This window comes from Hydra vulgaris, chromosome 08 (genome assembly GCF_038396675.1).
Source record: "Hydra vulgaris chromosome 08, alternate assembly HydraT2T_AEP".
Classification (NCBI taxonomy): domain Eukaryota; kingdom Metazoa; phylum Cnidaria; class Hydrozoa; order Anthoathecata; family Hydridae; genus Hydra; species Hydra vulgaris.
The window spans coordinates 21,111,857-21,131,873 of NC_088927.1; the positions used below are offsets into that span (position 1 = coordinate 21,111,857).

The 20,017-nt window shown below is 32.1% G+C and overlaps 1 protein-coding gene across 1 annotated transcript; it reads right to left on the reverse strand.

The window, feature by feature from the left end:
* Window positions 1-4,440: 4,440 nt before the first annotated feature.
* On the reverse strand, window positions 4,441-5,277 carry LOC136083119 (uncharacterized). The gene has a single exon (XM_065802528.1). It carries the CDS (start codon window positions 5,275-5,277, stop codon window positions 4,441-4,443), a length of 837 nt encoding a protein of 278 aa, XP_065658600.1.
* Window positions 5,278-20,017: the final 14,740 nt, after the last annotated feature.

Genomic DNA, 20,017 nt, shown 5'->3' on the forward strand with positions numbered 1-20,017 from the left:
TTGCTGGTATGGTTTGTGGTACTAGGTATAAGAGTTTTTTATTTTTATTTTTCAATTAAAAGTTTATATTTTTCGGCCTCAGATATTTTTTTAAATAATGTCTCCCAGTCATAACTTCTAATATAATTCGAGATAAAAGTGTAGTTAGATTTGTTCCACTCTAATCAATGAGTTATGTGCGATTTATCGTTTTTTATTGCTGTTGCAATTGAAGCTACAATAGTTAGGTGAGCTTGTCCTCACCTAACTATTGTAGGTTTGAAAATGACAAGTTGCGTAGGATGGTTTTCCTCTTAGCAAGACTTGAACTGAATGACAGGTAAGCTGTTGATCAGTATGTTGACTGCTGTCGAAACACCTTCTCCAACGTTAATACTTTAAAATTAAAGTTACCATAGAGTATTAAGAAGTCGCAATCGATTGTTTTGAGGGCCTCTGTAGGAGTCTGAATTGATTTGGTAATTTCTACGAGTGCGAGTTTATCTTTATTGATGGTCGGTAGATACACCCTAAAACGAGTGGGTCTTTTTCCAGCTTTAGCCTCAGCTGTGCAATGGTATTTTTTTAAGTTTTTCAATATTTGTTAGCGTGGATTTAAGATCGTTTTTCACGTAGATTGATACGCCACCTCCTATATTTCCAGCCCTGTTTCAAGAGAAAATGTTATACCCTGCAATAGCAGTATCTGAAGCCTCAGTAAACCACGTCTCAGCAAGAAAATTAGATGTGGGCGGTTATGCTCGGTGGTTGATTGTATTTGTAATTTTTTGTTTGATTTAGTGAGCATGGATTATTTGTCCAGAAATTGATGTTCCTGAAAACCTATACTAATAATTTCAATAATTCGAGCTAATGAGATGAGATATGACAGTAAAACCTCTAGTTGATGGTAACGGTCAAGTTGGAGGTTTTCTTTTAACATTGATGGTTGTACCGGTTGGGATTATTGAGGGTTGATTCAGGGTTTGTTCTAGCTGGGGTGGGGGGTGAAATTTCATCAACAATATTTGTTGTGATTTTTGATTTTGAGTCATTAGCGATAGCCTCTGCAATGTTTTTGATGTTGACAAAGATTGATCTTTGGTAAGCAGCTAATTCTTGTGTGTTTATTGGCTTAACGCATTTTAGGCGTCAATGGATAACGAAAGGAAATAACGAGTCGAGCAGCTTTAATTTTCCAAGTTCATCATTCCGCTCTTTCTTTTTGCAAATCAGTTTGTTGAACTCGTGCTATTCTGGCTTCGTTTGGTCTTTTCTAGCAAAAACATCTTTGTACTCAGGTGTGATGAGACTGTGATACCTTGCTTTCGATAAGACCGAGGCATGCGATTCAGAGTCTTTGACTGTGACCTGCATGAGCTTGATTTTTCTGAGTTCTGTGTTGGGTTTTTTAAGATTAAAACCTCTGACTCTTATGAAAATTGAGGTGTCGATACCAACAGCTCTAAAGAAATTCTCGGCTGCCTATTTATTTTTGTCAAATTTGTCTGAGACCTCTAGTCCCACAACTATAACACTTGATTCTTTTTGCTGTCTTTGTTTCTGCTCATGTGCTACTTTTTTTAGAAATAGATTCCGATCATTTTTATTTTCACTAGATTTGCTGTTGGGGAGCGATGAGCGATGAAAACTTTGTTTTCTAGAATTGCAATGCGTGCTTATACAGCAAGAATTTCTGCGAATATTATATAGTCTAGTTATTCTGTTTTACCGGGTTCTGTGCTTGAGAACCCTTCAAGTTCATATAGACTAGTGATGAGCCTTGTATTGGCTCTGACCAGTTTTATTTTTGTGGACATAATTGACTGCGAAAAAATAATAGTAATAATTAAGCATATATACATATATATAAATTTGTATGTGTATATATAGAAATTATATATATATTTCTTTCGTAGATATAATTAAACGTATTGCAAATAAAATAATGATTTTAAATTTTCCGTAAATATAATTATTAATTAACAAATAAGTTTTGGATTTTGTCAAAAGCACAAAAAAAAAAAAAAAAATACAGAAACAGAAAATTAAAAGAGTAAAAATGAGAGAAAAAAAAGACAGAAAAATTATTGTCAAAACTTATATGAATAGCGCAAAGAGATTAGAAAATGTTAGGTGCGTGCCGTTGTTGGCGGTAAGTTAAAAACTACGAGAGAAAAAAGTTGAACAGAAAGATTTAGTAAAACTCTTTAAAACTGAGAAAGATAAAAAAAACTTTTAAAACTCTGTAAGAATATAAGCGAACTGAAGCGTAAATAAACTCTTGGTTATAACTATTTTTACAATAATGATATATAAATAAAAGGTAGGGGAGAGCGGGAAGAATTGGGACACGAATTTATTTTTTCAGGGTAATTGTCATATCTTTTTTATTTGATGCCCCAAAAACTGCTCTATTTGTTAAGACTGAAGCAAACTAGTCTTAACAAATAAAGCAGTTTTTGGGGCACCGTATCCACCCCCTAAGATTGACCGAATATTTTAATAAAGTATATATTTTTTGGTTTTAAAGGAACCCTGCTATTGGGGTAAAGTGGGACAAGTGTGGGAGAAGTGGGACAAGTGTGCGGGAGAAGCAGGACATTTGGGGGAGATATGGCACTATATAAAAACAACTCCAAATCAAGTTAAATATTAATTTGAGCAAACTTTTATTTTAAAGTTAAGTTTAGTTCAAGTAAAACGCGGCAGGGGAGTAATGTTAGAGCGCTTGGCTTGTAAGTGAGAGGTTTGACTCCCACCACGTCCAGGGTGGCCACATAAAATTTTTATAAGAAAAACAGGATACTAGAGGATTTTAGAGGAGATTTTGCATTTAATATAAAGGACTTTCTCGCAAAACTACAACATTTTGAATAAAAATAGAGGATTTTTTTATACAGGTTGAACGTCCATGTTTCCACATAACTGGGGTTTGGACAGGGGTCAACAATGTCATTTTTTATGTTATATGACACGGATTCGCTAAAAATATTTTTTTACGACCCAATCCTTATTTCAGATGTTACCCAGTTTTGCAGACCATGAATTTTGAACATTATACTACCTTCAAAAAATGAAAAAATAAAAAAGTGGAGTTAAAGAGTAGATTTGATCACATTTTTATCTTTTTAGAGGATAATAAAGGATTTTAAAGGATAATAAAGGATTTTTTTTGAAAAAAAAGAGCATTAGAGGATTTTAGAGGAGCTGTGGCCGCCCTCACGTCTCTGGAAGTACCACGCTCAACTTAGTTTCTTCGCGCAGCGGGCCTCGTTCGTAAGGATTGTGTTTCCGAGTTAAAGGGTTGAGAGAGGGTTGTAACCACAATAAAAAAAATATTTAAAAATACGTAGCCTCCTCGACTGAAGTGGCCCTCTTGGAGAGGTGAAAAATAGAAGAAAAAATCAAATTATCAATGCCTTTTTCAATCAAATTAAGATTACATTTTAAGAAATAAAATTTCTTTGTGAAAAAAAGATAAAAGTTATTTTACATTTAAAATGCCAAAGCTCACTTGAAAAATGATTTCAGCTTTTGTTCTTGATGTTGTTCCAGCAAGCGATTGAGGCAGGACTGCTTTTATATTATCAATATTCACACTACGAATGTCATTAATTCTAGGCTTGACAAATTTAGAAGTTTCTTTATTGTGGCATTTCAGGAAGCTGACCTCAACATCAAAATTTGTGTCTATTTCTTTTTGCACTATGCCTACATAATAAGAAAGTGTATTTTTACCACAAACCTTACAAAGATCATAATCACTGACACTCACATTTTGAATAGCACTAAAAGAAACAGTTTCTAATTCTTCTTCAAACTCTAGTGAGTAACAATTAGCAGAAACATCATTTGTTATTTTGTTGAAATCTACATCAAGGTCACTGTTCAATTTCTGTAATATATTTTTCCTCACATTTTTGGATTTTAGAAGGACAATTTTTTGACCTTTTTGTTTGTTTAATACTTCATTTTTTATTCTTAAAATCTCTGCTGTTGATGTGGCATTTTATCATACACTTTCCCTTTTTACGAGAAGGTGCCTGCAAAATATATATTATAGTATTATATAATTATAATATTTAAAAAAAACATAACCTAAGAATATTTAGTTTAAATTACCTTTGGATAACCTCGTACAATCTCAGGAGAAAATATAGTTAACTTTTCTTTTACTGCTTCATATTGCACATCCAAACCTGAGATATTTGAAGGAGTTGCAGTTGTAATCGATTTCTCACATGAGCCTTCACTGCATGGTTCTTGAGGCACATCTCTATCTGTTACAACTGATGGTAGAAGAATATCATACCCATATACATGTCTATCATAAGGCCAAATTCCTGTCACGCGAAATCCTGACATAATATTTGTTGGTGTGGAAGATTTTTCCTATGCTTGTCAAATGAGACTGGCCATCTCATAAATTTTAATGGCTTGTCCTGGATTGATAAGCATTCAGCTATTGGCAGCTGCATTAAAATATGTTTTCATTGGACCAAAAGCATACCTATCTAAAGGTTGTGTCTTATGTGAAGTATGTGGTGGCAAAGTCATCATACAAACATGGTTCTCTTTTGCATATTTAGGTGACTGTAGTGAATGGTGGCTTTCATGATTATCTATAATCAATAAAACTTTGTGATCGGCTGTAGGGCGAGCAAACTTAATAAAATGTTTTAAAACAACTATAAATATTTCAGCATTCAACCATCCAGATTGATTGGCTAATCGAATAGAACCTTCTGGTGCTCCTCTCATTAGTGAGTTTCTAAATATTTTTCTTGGAAAAACAATAGCAGGGGGTATTGCTACACCAGCTGCGGAGACAATGCAGCACACTGTTACTAATTCACCTCTTTCTCTAGATGTTATTTGCCCAACTTGCTTCGATTCCTTTGATGCAATGACACGAGGAGTTTTTTGCACAGTAGTAAAACCTGTCTCATCAAGATTAAAAATTTTAAGTGAGGTTGCTTTAGACTCTGATATACCTTCTCGTAATTTGTTAAAGAAAATATCAATAGTATACCTATTAAATGCCGATGCTTTTGCAATTGAAGTTGCATCTGGTTTTCTAACAGATAGTTTTGGATTTTTTTTTAAAAATCCTGTTAACCAGTCTCGACCAGCCTTTTTCTGCTCTTTGCAACACAAGGGATATTTTATTTTGTTTGCTTGAGCCATTTCAAAAGCTAGAGCTCTTACTTGAACTGGTGTAAGGCCATATAACATATCAGAACATGACTTTAGATAAGTGCTCAGTGTTTGTTCTTGTGCAACAGAAAAAATCATAGAATGTTTATAAATTGGTTGATTATTAGCAGCTGGATATTGACACTTTTTTTTATACACTTATGAAGTGCAGACTTAGAAATGCCAGCCAAATATGATGCTTCTCTAAGGCTTATCCCATTTTCCACTTCGGCTACAGCAACTTTCAAAATGTTTTCTGAAACATGTGGAGATTCACTTTTTCTTTTATAAACTCTAAGCATGACCTGAAATTTAGAAGAAATTAGGTTTTATAAAAAGTATTTATTTTTTATGGTATCATGGTCACTGTTATTACTATATCTTATATGAGACTATTATGAAATTATGATTTTAAGATAAAAGAAACTTTTAGGCATGCCTTTTGCTTTCCAAATGCTTTCAAATTATTGATGTAAAAAGAATTCTAAATTTACTCCAAACAATAATAATGAATCAAATCAAATTTATCTTTAATGAAGATCTCTCTTTCCAAATTTTGTTTTAAATCAACTGAATAAGAACTAAAACTAAAATTAAATATTTCAATAAAGCGTCTCAATATTTTTATTTTGAAAACTATAAAAAATCGTAGCTAAAATATTCTAGAATTTTCCGCAATAAAATAACGCATAACTGTAAAGGAGAAGTGGGACAGCGGCTTTTTTCTTTGTCCCACTTCACCCCTATGTAGGGAAGACGAAATAAAACTAAAATTACAGCCGCACAGTTAAAGCTAAAATATAAATTTATTTATTAAATGTTGGATGATAAGTGCATTTCCCTGCAAAATAGAGAAAAAGTGCAACAACAATCAAAGATAAATACATACATGAGTTATTAGTCTGTCAGCAAAAGTACTTTTTTGGGGTACTTTCAAAAAAAAAGGGTTTACACCGCGCGCAGGGAGGGGAAATGATGTCTACCTAAAAAGAGCACATGAAATCTATGCGTTTACATTAAATAACAGTAATTAGGCGCAGCTGCGAGATAAAATTATAGGGGTGTCCCACTTCTCTCGCGTCCCACTTCTCCCTACTCTCCCCTATATATTATAAAATATAAGTTTAGGTTTACATAAACAATGGTATGCAATTATAACAAAAACTGCGCTTTAGGCACGTAAAATATAGTTAATATAATACTATAACTATAAAAGTAGAATATTAATTAATTAGCTTATAAGATGAATCAGTATCAGAGAAAGATAGAATAATTAGAAATAAAAAAAAAAGTGGAAAAAGAAATAAAAAGAATACGAAAAAAATAAAAATCCCAGAAAACTTACGCTCGAACAAAAACACGTCTTGTCGACTTATTGGCCTAACCCAGCTAGCACACTTACGTTGGGCCAACGTATGTAAAACCATCGCAAATGTCGGCTGTTTTTTCCAACGCAAAACCAACGTTGATCCAATGTCATTTGTTTAAGAGTCATTTTTTGTAAGAATCAGGCAGTCAATCGAAGTGACCTCCTCCAAATTGCTTGAATTTTTTATATATTGATCAGAATATAGAAAAAACCTGTTGGGGATAAAAAAAATTTCAAAAGTGTTTCGTTCACTCGGAATCTGGGCTTAAATTTTTGAGATTTTTTTAAAAATTTTTAGAAATTTAGTTTTTGCCACCTTTGAACCCATTTTTTTGGCAAGGCAAAAAGTTGCACATAGCTTTTGTAGTTAATATCAGACGTAACCCAAAAGCTCTCTCCAAAAAATATAAAAAAGTTGCGTGACACTGTGCGGTTGGCTAATTATCATAGTTCAAAAGTACAAAATCAATCAGTTTTGTCAATTTTTAATCGGAGTTAATTCTAGCGGCGAAGTGTTGCACACAATTTTTCTTTTAGGATTTGAAATTATCAAAGGTATTGAGTCTAAAAATGCAAAGAAAGTTATGTGATACCTAAGGCCTATTAATATATTAAGGCTTGAAATTGGAAAAAAATGTTTTAGTATACTTACAAAATGAACCATTACGGCAGAGGCGCTTAGTTTTGTAAAAATGTAAACATATCCAACTGTCAATACAAAAAGGTCCTAACATAATAATAAAAAAAATTCGTGTGATCTTTAGATATTAAGTTGAAAATAAAGGTACAAATTGTTAAAAATGATTAAGTACGAAGAGATATTTTTTTGGACACACAGATGAGGTTTTCGCTCACAATAAAATTTCTATCATCCAAAATTAGCATTTAGCATTACACAAAACATTGCACGTAATGTTAAGAAAAAATTTAAGCGTTTCTGACTATGATATAGAAATCATAACAATTGAAATAAATAATAATAAAAAACAATACATGATCAGAAGTGAATTATTTAAATTTACGTCATAACCAAATAACTTGTGTTGATCGAATGGAAGAAGAATCGCTGATATCACGATTGTGGAGAAACAAGTTAGTCGGCGGTTGTTTACTTTACCATAAAAATGTCTTAACTTTACTTTAACGATCTTTAAAATTTGCATAAATAGAGTAGATATTTTATCATTGCTATTGAGAAATAGGTACTGCATAAATAGAACTTGTTTTTAGTTGAGTATGAAACAAAACAAATATTTTTATGAAAACTGTTGTTGCTTTTCAAAAGGAAATTGTGGATCATTCAAAAAACATAAAATTATAAACAAAATGTTCTACATTCATCAGCTGGGAGATGTTGATGTTAAGAAACACCTCATCAACTTAAAGGTAATTATGTATTTTAAATTTACGCAGACTGTAATATAATTTTTATAATTACATACTTTATAACTTCTCTGCAATAAGATTTTGAGACAAAGTTCTTTAAACAAAAAAAAATAGCTCTTTTAATTAATTCCTCACTCTTTTAATAAATAATCACTAATTTAATCACACTCTTGCAATATTGTATTTTAATAATAACAACAATGTATTTCAAATTTGTAAACATTTTTCGTGAAGAGTCAGATTATAAACAATGCTTTAAATGACACACTTAATAATTGTTTAAAAAATTGTTTTTAGGTCATGCGATTAAACGATAATAATATTTGGGATGAAAACGGACTTATTGCAAATAGACTTAAAAGAAATCTTAAAAAGGATGAACAAATATGTGCTTTTCACCAGTACACGTTTGGTATTGCATGGAGTCCTCCAAAAACATGCTTTCATCCTCACCATCTAAATATAAAAGGAAAAAAATCTCCCGCTTTAAGGGCGTCACCAATACATGTCGTCATATCAATGTCAAAGCGATACAATGAAGTATTTTCAGTTGGTGCAATGCTGTGTTTTACCCATTTAAAGCAAGAAACTGCTTTATCTAGAGTCAACGAAAACACTAATTTATGTACAGAAACACAAACACAACAAGAACAAACATATATGACACCTGCTACTCCAGATGAAGAATTTGATCCCGGTGAAATTAATGTTTCACAGGAGATTTTGGACGAATCTCTAAGAAGCCGTGAAAGTGTAACTGAGGTTCTTAATGCAAGTCCAATAAAATTTAGATTAAAAAGGAAGTTCGAATATCTGGAAGATACTACTAAAGATAAGTTAAAACGCAAGTATGTTCGCCTAGAAAACTTTTTAAAGAAAAAATTTGCGGAAGCTGTTGCTCCTGGACAAGAGGAAATACTTATAGATTTTCTTAACAGTAAAAATGTTGATGAAATAAATAGCCCTCTCCCAATTGAAATTATTCGTGCTCAGAAAGTATATAAGCAAAGTGATTCCATGGGAAAGTTAGTTATCCTCTCATTATTAGACCATACCAAGTATACCAAAAAGTTTATAATGTTATAATTTTATAATGTTATAATTTTATAATGTTATAATTTAAGTTATAATTTGAGTGTACCAAACATCGTATAGAAACAGCAAGAAAATGGCATGCATCTCATAAAGGGTTGGCATTTCCAGAGAAGAAAGTATTCGTCCGATCTAGTCTTGATCAAATAAAGTGTGAACATTTCTTAGACTTTATATTTACAAGCGGTATTTTGCATGATGTTGCTTATGGAATAACCAAATTAAAATACGACAGCGGTGAAGAACAAAAGATAGTGCATGCAATACTGACGACAAAATATAGCCACGCTATCATGTTCTATCGAAAAAGTTGTAGTGAAAACAATTATATACCATTATATGATTCAAGTTTGTGGAAAGTATTGCATGCAATAAAACCTTCAAGTCGAAAAAGCTTAGCTGGATTAGATGATGTTACTGCTTCAGGCATGAATGGTTTTCAAACATTACAAAAATTGGCACAAAGATTTAGTTCTAAATCTCTCGAAGCTGCCCTTGAAGAAGGAAAAAGGTATTTGAAAACAAGTTATCAAACCAATTGTAGTGTCAATGACTCAAACATTTCTTCTCATAGCTCAAAACATGCCTTATCAGATCCATCTAAAAAAAATCTTCAATCCAACACAGAGATATCAGAAGTGGTATGTGCCGATTGCTATGATTTGTGCAAAGCTATCGAGATGATCAAAGAACTAACAATTCAAAATTCTGACGATGCTGATTCTATTTATGATTTGGAAATTGCTGTAAAGGATGTATTCAACTACATAAAACACCTGATGAGAGATTCTCAACAGAAAAAGGCAAAAATCGAAGCTTTTAAGCAATTAAACGATGAAACTGCTTTCTGGCTTAAAGATTTTTGTCAAAAAATTCTTCCGGTTCGATACAGAGAGGGCCAAAGAGAGTATTTTGGCAAGAAAGGAATGAGTTTACATGTGGATATATTCTTCATAAAAATAGCAGGAAAGTTATTCAAACGTGTTTACTTTACTTCAATGTATAGGTGTGATCAGGGAATAGGTGATGTTGTTTCGTTAGCCACTGCAGTTTTAGACCAATTCAGAATTGATCAACCGCATATCAAGAAAATGTTTACCAAATCTGATAATGCCGGCTGCTATCAGAGAAATCTTTCAGCTGAAGCAATCTACAATGTATGCAAAGAGAGAGATATAAAGTTGCTGAGATATGATTATAATGAACCCTGTTGTGGAGAAGATCAATGTGACAGGGAGAGTGCAATTGTAAAGACAATTTTAAGGAGTTACGTTGACTCTGGTAATAATCTTTTGACTGCTGAAGATATACACAAGGCTATGCATTATAGTTTTGGCGCTAAAGATGCAAAAGTAGCAGTTGCTCAAATTAGCAATGATAAAACTGTAGTTACTGGACCAAAGATTAAGAACATTAACAACTATCACTCATTTGAGTTTGGTGAGAAAAGTATGAAGATGTGGCGTTATTTCAATATCGGTGAGGGAATTGAACAAGAGTATGGAAATCTTAAAATTCAACCCTCGATTAAGTTGTTGTTGCCATATAGCAAAACAGATAATTCAATTAAGCGTAACAAGTCACTTAAGGAAAAACAGAAAAGAAGTGACAGGCAATTATATTCATTAAGATTTTGCACTGAAATGAATTGTACTTTATCATTTGAAAGCGATGCTGAGTTAGAAGAACACATGCTATCCGGTCTTCATACAGTTCCGAAATCATTAACATCATTGGATAAAGTTCGCAACTCGTTTGTTCATAAGATGAAAATTACTTCACAACTAAATATGCCAATTTCTTCATCCTTTAACAGTGCTTCCGTAAAAGACAAACCACATTGCATGAACATTTTTCTATTGCAAGGTTGGGCATTACCAGTTCGAAGTTCTTTTAGATTTTCAAATCAGCAGAAAGAACTGTTGTATAAATACTTTATTCGTGGAGAAGAATCAGGTAATAAAATGAGCCTTGAGCAGGTTCACATGCAGCTGAGGAGAGAACTTCCGCCTGATCAATATGTAACTAGCCAACAGATAAGATCTTTATTTTCAAGGTAGGCATTGTTGCTATCAAAACTTTTGCAAATTAGATTATGTTTCTGACTGTTAAATAGTTCTTTTAAAAATATGAAATTAAAATTTAGGTGAAAGTTATAATTTTGTGTGTTTGTTTACATATGTTTAAAAACATGTACAATTTATATTGTTATAGATTTAGTAACCTGAAAAGAAAAGGTAAGCTGGTAGAACCGACAACAGAAAATAATGAAAATAGTCAGGTTAACGGTAACAAAGAAGTTTATGGCGAAAATGATGACTTTAATCTGTCAGGAGACAATGAAGATGATAATAAATATGAGGAAGACATCGCCAATCTTGCAAAAGAAATTTGTCTTGTATGGAAAGTGAATGATTGGGTTGCTGTTGCATATGAAAAACAATGGAATATTGGATATATTGTGGAGGTAATATTATTCAAAGTATATATTAGTTTCAAGTTTTTATTTTGTTTTACAAAACAGTGCTCTAAAATAAAAGGAATTTAAATAAAATGTAAAAATAATTTCAGAATGACATTATATAAGACTTTACAAGTTTTATTGAATGTAAGCAAAATTAAACAAATCATAAACTCTTTATTATATTATTTTAAATGTTGCGCTAATACTTTTAGGTATCTATAACTGGGATTAGAGTTAATTGTATGATTAACGGGCAAGAGAAGAATACTTTTCGCTGGCCAGTTACTACCGAGGAGATAAATAACCAAACTGATAAAATTATCTGTTTAGTAAATGCTCCTTTTCTAATCAGTGGTTGTGGCGATTATTCATTATCCGAAGAAGATTATAATACAGTCATATCATTCTTCTTAGAGAAACTTACTGCAGCAGAGTAGAAATTATGTGTGATGTGGTGGATAATGTGTGTAAATGACTCTATTAATAAATGAAAAACTAATTTTTAAATGGAAAAACATTTAAATGTTTGATTTATGTTTTATTTAATTAGCAATATAGTTATCTTGATGTTAGATTTTTGTTCAGTTTTTAATTCATGTTATATCATGCGTGTGACAAAATCACACGAATTTTTTTTATTATTATGTTAGGACCTTTTTGTATTGACAGTTGGATATGTTTACATTTTTACAAAACTAAGCGCCTCTGCCGTAATGGTTCATTTTGTAAGTATACTAAAACATTTTTTTCCAATTTCAAGCCTTAATATATTAATAGGCCTTAGGTATCACATAACTTTCTTTGCATTTTTAGACTCAATACCTTTGATAATTTCAAATCCTAAAAGAAAAATTGTGTGCAACACTTCGCCGCTAGAATTAACTCCGAAAAAAAGTTGACAAAACTGATTGATTTTGTACTTTTGAACTATGATAATTAGCCAACCGCACAGTGTCACGCAACTTTTTTATATTTTTTGGAGAGAGCTTTTGGGTTACGTCTGATATTAACTACAAAAGCTATGTGCAACTTTTTGCCTTGCCAAAAAAATGGGTTCAAAGGTGGCAAAAACTAAATTTCTAAAAATTTTTAAAAAAATCTCAAAAATTTAAGCCCAGATTCCGAGTGAACGAAACATTTTTGAAATTTTTTTTTTTCCCCAACAGGTTTTCTCTATATTCTGATCAATATATAAAAAATTCAAGCAATTTGGAGGAGGTCACCTCCACAGTTTCAGGAATTTGCCTGATTCTTAGAAAAAACGGCTCTTAATAATGAAATTAATACCGAGGAACTAAAAACAGCTGGCACATTTACATTGGTCAACGTATGTAAAAACATCGCATAAAGTTGATTGTTTTTATGAGGTAAACCCAATGTTAATTCAATGTTATTAACCCGACGTTGATTTAATGTGTATAAACCAACGTTGAATTAATGTATGTAAAAACATCGCAAAAAGTTGATTTGTTTGATTTTTTTTTACGATCTAAAAGTTTGATTGTTTTTACGATCTAAACCCAACGTTGATCCAATTCGTATAACCCAACGTTAATTCAATATATATAAATCAACGTTGATTCAATGTATGTACAAACATCGGAAAAGTTTGATTTTTTTTACAACCAAAACCCAACGTTGATCCAATGTTATTAACCCGTCGCTGATTCAATGTGAATAAACCAACGTTGATCCATATCCATTGGAGCAACGTTGGACTTTATACAGTAGATCAACGTTGCATTTGCATCGAGAAAAGGCAGATATACAATTATACGTTTGTATAATTTATGAGAATTATTTTTCATTTAAATATTTCAGTTGATTATGAAAATTACTTTGCTACTGTATTTTTCTCCTTTTAATGAAATATCTAGCCACAAGCAAAACAAACATTATTAATGGTTATTTATTCAAATGCAATTACATATTTCAAGTTGGTGTCATTTGCATTGTAAATTCATCATCAAGATATGTAATGCAGTGGCCTAAACAAATTTCCAAACTCCCAATCAATAAAGGCGGTTTAAACAATATCGACGTGAAAAAAAAACTGCAATCGATTCAACTAAGTTGGATTTCCAAATATTTTGATGACAGCAAACAGGGAGCGTGGAAAGATTCAGCCCTTCATATTTTTAATAATTACCGACATGCAAATCAAGGAAATCTTATATTTCTCACCACGCATTCTTCAAACTCATTAAAAACTCTACCCCCCTACTACCGTCAAACAATAAAAACGTGGAGTCATCTCTATAGAAAATTCAACAACCACAAAAATTTTACCATCGAGGAAATACTAAACCAACCCATATTCTACAATCCATATATAAGACACGAGCGTAAAATCCTTAAACCATCACCAGAATCCACAAACAACAGCATAATCAAGATAGGCGACATTTCAAAAGTATTTGCTAACGGCTTTCTAGAGAGTCAACTCCTCGGTATAAAGCAACACCTTCTAACAAAAATAATAAATTCATTACCACCGAAATGGAAACACCTCATAAATTCTCAAAGCCAAAATTACGACCACAACAAAGCACTAACATCTATTTATCTAAAAAACTCACCCTCTCTCAAATTTATAAACCTCAAACCAAAAAATGTATACACTATCTCCAAAAATGATGCAGAAATAAACCTAACAGGAAAATTTTACAGATGGGCAGACTACTATAAATATAGCATGAGAAACATAACAACAAAAGACTGGTCCCAATTATTTAACTACATCCACAAAAGTAACATCAACAATAAAGCAGACGAAATTAAATACAAACTAATACACTTTGCAATTCCAACCAACTCGATTTTTTAAAAAAGAGGCTTTGTAACAGACGATCTCTGCCCTCAATGTATGAAAAAAACGGAAAACCTTCCCCATATGATGTTTAGATGTGAAAAAGCACAACCACTCATAAAATACACACTCGCTCTTATTCGTAAAATCTATCCACATCATCCACCTCTTAGAAATACATTCAAAACTTTACTTTTTCCTTTAACACCTGTAAATAGTTTTTATATTGGAAATTTAATTCTTAACGAACTTTTATATAAATTATATTGTAATAGAATGAGGTCGTTCCATGAAAAGTCGATGTTTGCTAAAGTGAGTTTGTTAGAGGAATTCCAAAACAAAATCAAAAAGATTTTGTATGAAGAATTCGAAATTTCAAAAATATCAAACAGTAAAGAGTTTTTTCTTTTACAATGTGAAAAAATCTGGAGCGAAGATAACAAAATTAAAATAGATATAAACAACAATCTTTTTCTAAACTAAAATGCCCAGATTATTTTTGGAACTTTTTCGATTATTTTCGAATCTTGCTTTTTATGTTTTTCTTGTTGTTTTTTTTTTTGTTTTTTTTGTTTTTGTTTGTTTTGTTTTTTGATTTTATTTCACTTTCGTTTCTTTTTTTTTTTGTGTATGTGAGGTCTTCATTTTTTTATATTAAGTATTTAACTCTTGTGAGTTTTATATGTGACTTAGTAGTGGAACAGTGGACCGTCTTATAATTAATGCCATTGTATTCATTATTAATATCTCTACAAGGCAGACGCCGGAGGAGAGAAATAAACTACAATATGAGATATGTAATGCAGTGGCGAATCAAGAGGGGGCTATCGCCCCGGGCCCCAACATGGAGGTCCTGATTCAAAGTAAATGATTTACTATTAAGATTCAAAGTAAATGATTTACTATTAACTCTATAAATTAAGTCGTAATTAAGTTAAAAGAGCAAAAATTAAATTTACTAAATTGTCTGAAATCAAAAGCACAAAAATAAAATAACTGTCAACTAAAACGCTGCATAATATATTTTTCCCGGATTTTGACAACGAAGGAACGCAACTACTCCTACAAAGATACTTAGCAAGACATTATTTCACTAGATTATCTCCGTTTAATGCTTATATTAATGTTTTTTTTTATATTCTCATTCATTCTAATCCCCCGAGGGACCTAACTATAATAAAAAACTTGTATAACAAAATCTATCGACGTCTTCGCGCCACTTCTAATAGTAGAACACGTTGGGTTTTGATCACACATTGTTATATATATTTATGTGCGTATTGACGTAAAAGTGTATCTACTAACATACTTTGATGGAGTCTTAAAATTTTCCGCCAAATATCAACTTTGCTGTCACTGCTCTTTACGACCAACGTGTTGTTGTTTTGTCTGCACTACCTAAGTTTCGTACCCTGCGAGCCGATTGATCTAGACACAGATAGTGAGTCCAATTATTACTTTTTTTTCTCATTCTCATGTTTATATGCTATACAGATGATGGTTTTCCATTCATTATGGTTGTTTGTGAATACCAGCATACATAGGAAAACTCTTATGTATGGACACGCTTGTATATATATATATTTATACATTTAGTGTGACTACAGATATATGCGTATACTAATTCTAGATATGTCTGTAACATATTTAGAATCACAATACCCATACAATACACCCTCACTAATTCGCCATGCCACTAATATTGGAGGACACTGGTGTTATATAAAATTAAGGATGTGGTAAGGAATTGGCTTTTCTAGTAGTGAGGTCATAACTATCGCGATTGGAATTGCATGACGTAAATCATGGGTAGTAGTGTCAAAAACGATGATACGCCTTTGACGATTGGCGTTATGTTTATAATACTATTGCTGCCCGAAACGTCATCTGTGACACATGCATGGTTCTGAGGAGGGCGTCACAGGTAATACCACTACTTAATTATGATTGTACTTTTAAAAACCAGAGCCCTGACTTGCACAAACCACGTCTCACTTGTGTATTTATAATAATTTTACTATTTTACGATAATTGTTCTTTTATTTTAAGATATTTGTTTTATGTATAATATTGTATGATATGCATTTGCGTGCAAGATTTACACAAATTTTTCTCTTCCTTTTTCATCTTGCATAATATAATGTTATTTTGATATATATACTCTACAAGTTTATGTTCTCTGTCAAGTTGCATAGCTAAAATGGTAAGCGATGTTCCTTTGCACCGACAGTTTTTACAGTCCGGGTCAAGTCCCACCTCCGACCAAGACTTTTTCTTTTTTTCCTCTTACTTTATATGAAACGGCAGATTCGTACAGATTGGACTTCTTAACGCAAAATTACGATTTCGAAAGTTATATTTATAAGTTAGAGTTAAAGCGAGATAGCAACGGAGAGGTCTTAAATAAAACAACAAATTTCAATAGGCTAGATTTCTAAACCCAAGATTATAAAGTTAAGAGGGGTGGGGCTTGAATAATACGACAGATTCCTACTGGTTAGACTATTTAACGCAAAGCCACAATGTCAATAGGGAAATCTTTCAGGCTAGATCACAATGGAATAACTATAAACATGACGACAAATTCCAATTGGCTAGATTTCTCAACCCAAAATCATGGTGTTGAAAATAAAAACGATAATTTTTAGGCAAGGTTACCAAGGAGAAGTCTTAAATAAAACGACATATTCCAATGGCCTACATTCCTCAACCCAAGATTAGACTTTTGAACGCAAAAACACAAGGTCAGAAGTTAAATCTCTCAGGCCATATTTCTATAGAATAATGATGAACAAAACAACAGATTCCAGTTGGCTAGATTCCTTAACCCAAGATCATGATGTCAAGAGGGGCGATTTTTGAAAAAAACGACAAATTTCTACTGGTTAGACTTTTTTACACAAAATCACATTGTCAAAAGTCAATTCTTTTGGGCAAGATTGCAACAGAATAACTATAAACAAAACGACAAATTCCAATTAGGTAGATTTCTTAACCCAGAATCATGATACCAAAAGTAAAAAGGATAATTTTTAGGCAAGGTTACCAGGGAGAAATCTTAAATAAAACGACAAATTCAAGTTGGCTAGATTCTCTAACCCAAGATCATGATGTCAAGAGGAGCGATTCTTGAATAACGACAAATTTCAACTGGTTAGACTTTTTTAAGGCAATATATTCAATTATACGCGAACCTATATAATACAAAAGACTAAACTTAGACAGTTGTAAAATAGAAAGGAACTTGTGTACCTACTTCTTCTACATAAGCTTCAGTTTTTTACTGGACATCTGTCCAAATTTTAGTAATCTGATACTAACACTTAATCTTACTAGATAATTCTTCCTTACTACTCTCAGGTTACTACGGCTCAAAGTGTTCCAACCAATACACGAACCCTGTTTGTGTACGAAATTATACAAAAAAATTTACTCGTTCCTCTTTTAGGGAAGCTGCGGTTTTACAGAGTAACGACTTCTTCCTACGCTAATCCTACGGTACTAAAGCTTTCCGACCATTTGTTACCTTTTTGTTACCTTTTTGATCTATTTATTGATTTACATACATTATTATTACTATTATGTGTCCTGTCTTTGTTTTCACTACCTAACTTCTAGTTTTTTCCTTCCCTAATTTTTCCTAGATATTTTACTTAGGCATACTACTTTAGTTAGATTACCGGTTCATACTTGTTACAGGATGCACTAGTCAAGGTAAGACAGTTTTCAACTTACCGTGGTCTTTATTACAAATACGAATAGGCCCAAACCAAATATTAATCAAATTGAGAACTGTCCAAGCAATCAATTATATGATAATAAGTTCTGGTTGGAGAATGAACAAATCCAATGAAAAATCCACGAAAAGTCCATGTAGAACTAAAGGCAACAATAATTACTAGTTGGGTTACCATAGCAACATTATAACACTTTACCGAATTTACAACTTTATCAAAACTGATTAGATCTCGATACTTAGCACGACATTACTTCACTAGATTATCTCCGTTTAATGCTTATATTAATGTTTTTTTTTTATTCTCGTTCATTCTAATCCCCCGAGGGACCTAACTATAATAAAAAACTTGTATAACAAAATCTATCGACGTCTTTGCGCCACTTCTAATAGTAGAACACGTTGGGTTTTGATCACACATTGTTATATATATTTATGTGCGTATTGACGTAAAAGTGTATATACTAACATACTTTGATGGAGTTTAAAATTTTCCTCCTAATAACAACTTTGCTGTCACTGCTCTTTACGACCAACGTGTTGTTGTTTTGTCTGCACTACCTAAGTATTCGTACCCTGCAAGCCGATTGATCCAGACACAGATAGTGAGTCCAACTATTACTTTTTTTTCTCATTCTCATGTTTATATGCTATACAGATGATGGTTTTCCATTCATTATGGTTGTTTGTGAATACCAGCATACATAGGAAAACTCTTATGTATGGACACGCTTGTATATATATGTTTATACAATAAGTGTGAATATAGATATATGCGTATTCTAATTCTAGATATGTCTGTAACATATTTAGAATCACAATACCAATACAATACACCCTCACTCATATGCGTACAAAAAGCGACTCTTTTAGATGCTAAGTTCTCCGCTTTTCTTGTTGAAATTTCTTTTGAACATCTTTTTATAAAGGCATAAAACGAGTCTTTTTCAGGCTTGCCACTTTTGAATAAGTGCCATTGATGTTCACGTTAATGGTAGCCACATACAAATTGTAGGATTTCATTTCAGGTTAAACCATAACCCCAGTCACCAAGTAATTGAATGCATGCACCATCGATCTTTCTGTTTCTTTCTGTTTTAACTTTTGAAAGCAAAATTCGGTTGATCACGGAATTTTGCTTTCAAAGTTAAAGCATTACGGCATTAAAGGCCAAACATATAAGTGGTTTAAAAGTTATCTTTTTAATAGAAAACAGTTTGTTGTCCTGGAGGAGTCAGGAGCTCTTGATATTAATTGCGGAGTCCCACAGGGATCGATCTTGGGACCTTTATTATTTTTAATATATGTTAATGATATGAATAATGCTTCTCATAAAATATCGTCAATTATGTATGCAGACGATACAAATTTATTCTACAACAATTCTGATGTAAAAATATTGTTCGAAACAATGAACACTGAACTGGAAAGCTTTAACCAATGGTTTAAAGCTAATAAGGTATCATTAAATTGTGAAAAAACAAGTTTTACTCTCTTCCATAAAATAAGACAATCAACTAATCTTCCGTTAATATTGCCAAAACTGTCAATTAATAAAAAAGAAATAAATCGAGTAAATTATACAAGATTTTTGGGAGTAATTTTTGATGAGAACCTATCATGGAAAAAACATATTAGTCTTATTGAAGCAAAAATATCTTCTGCTATAAGTGCATTATATCAATCTAGGGCCTTTCTTGATTATAAATCACGCAAAATGCTTTACTTCAGTCTTGTTCATTGTCATCTCTCTTACGCTAATATTGTTTGGGCTAACACACACAAAACTAAATTAATAAGATTACAGAGGCTACAAAACCACGCATGTAAAGCGATTAACTATTTAAAAAGATTAGAAAACCCTTCCCCTGTAATGAAATACATGAATGTGTTAAATATATCAAAACTTAATTCGCTTCAAATATTAATATTTATGTATAAATATAAGAATAACTTGCTGCCAAAAGTATTTTCTGATATTTT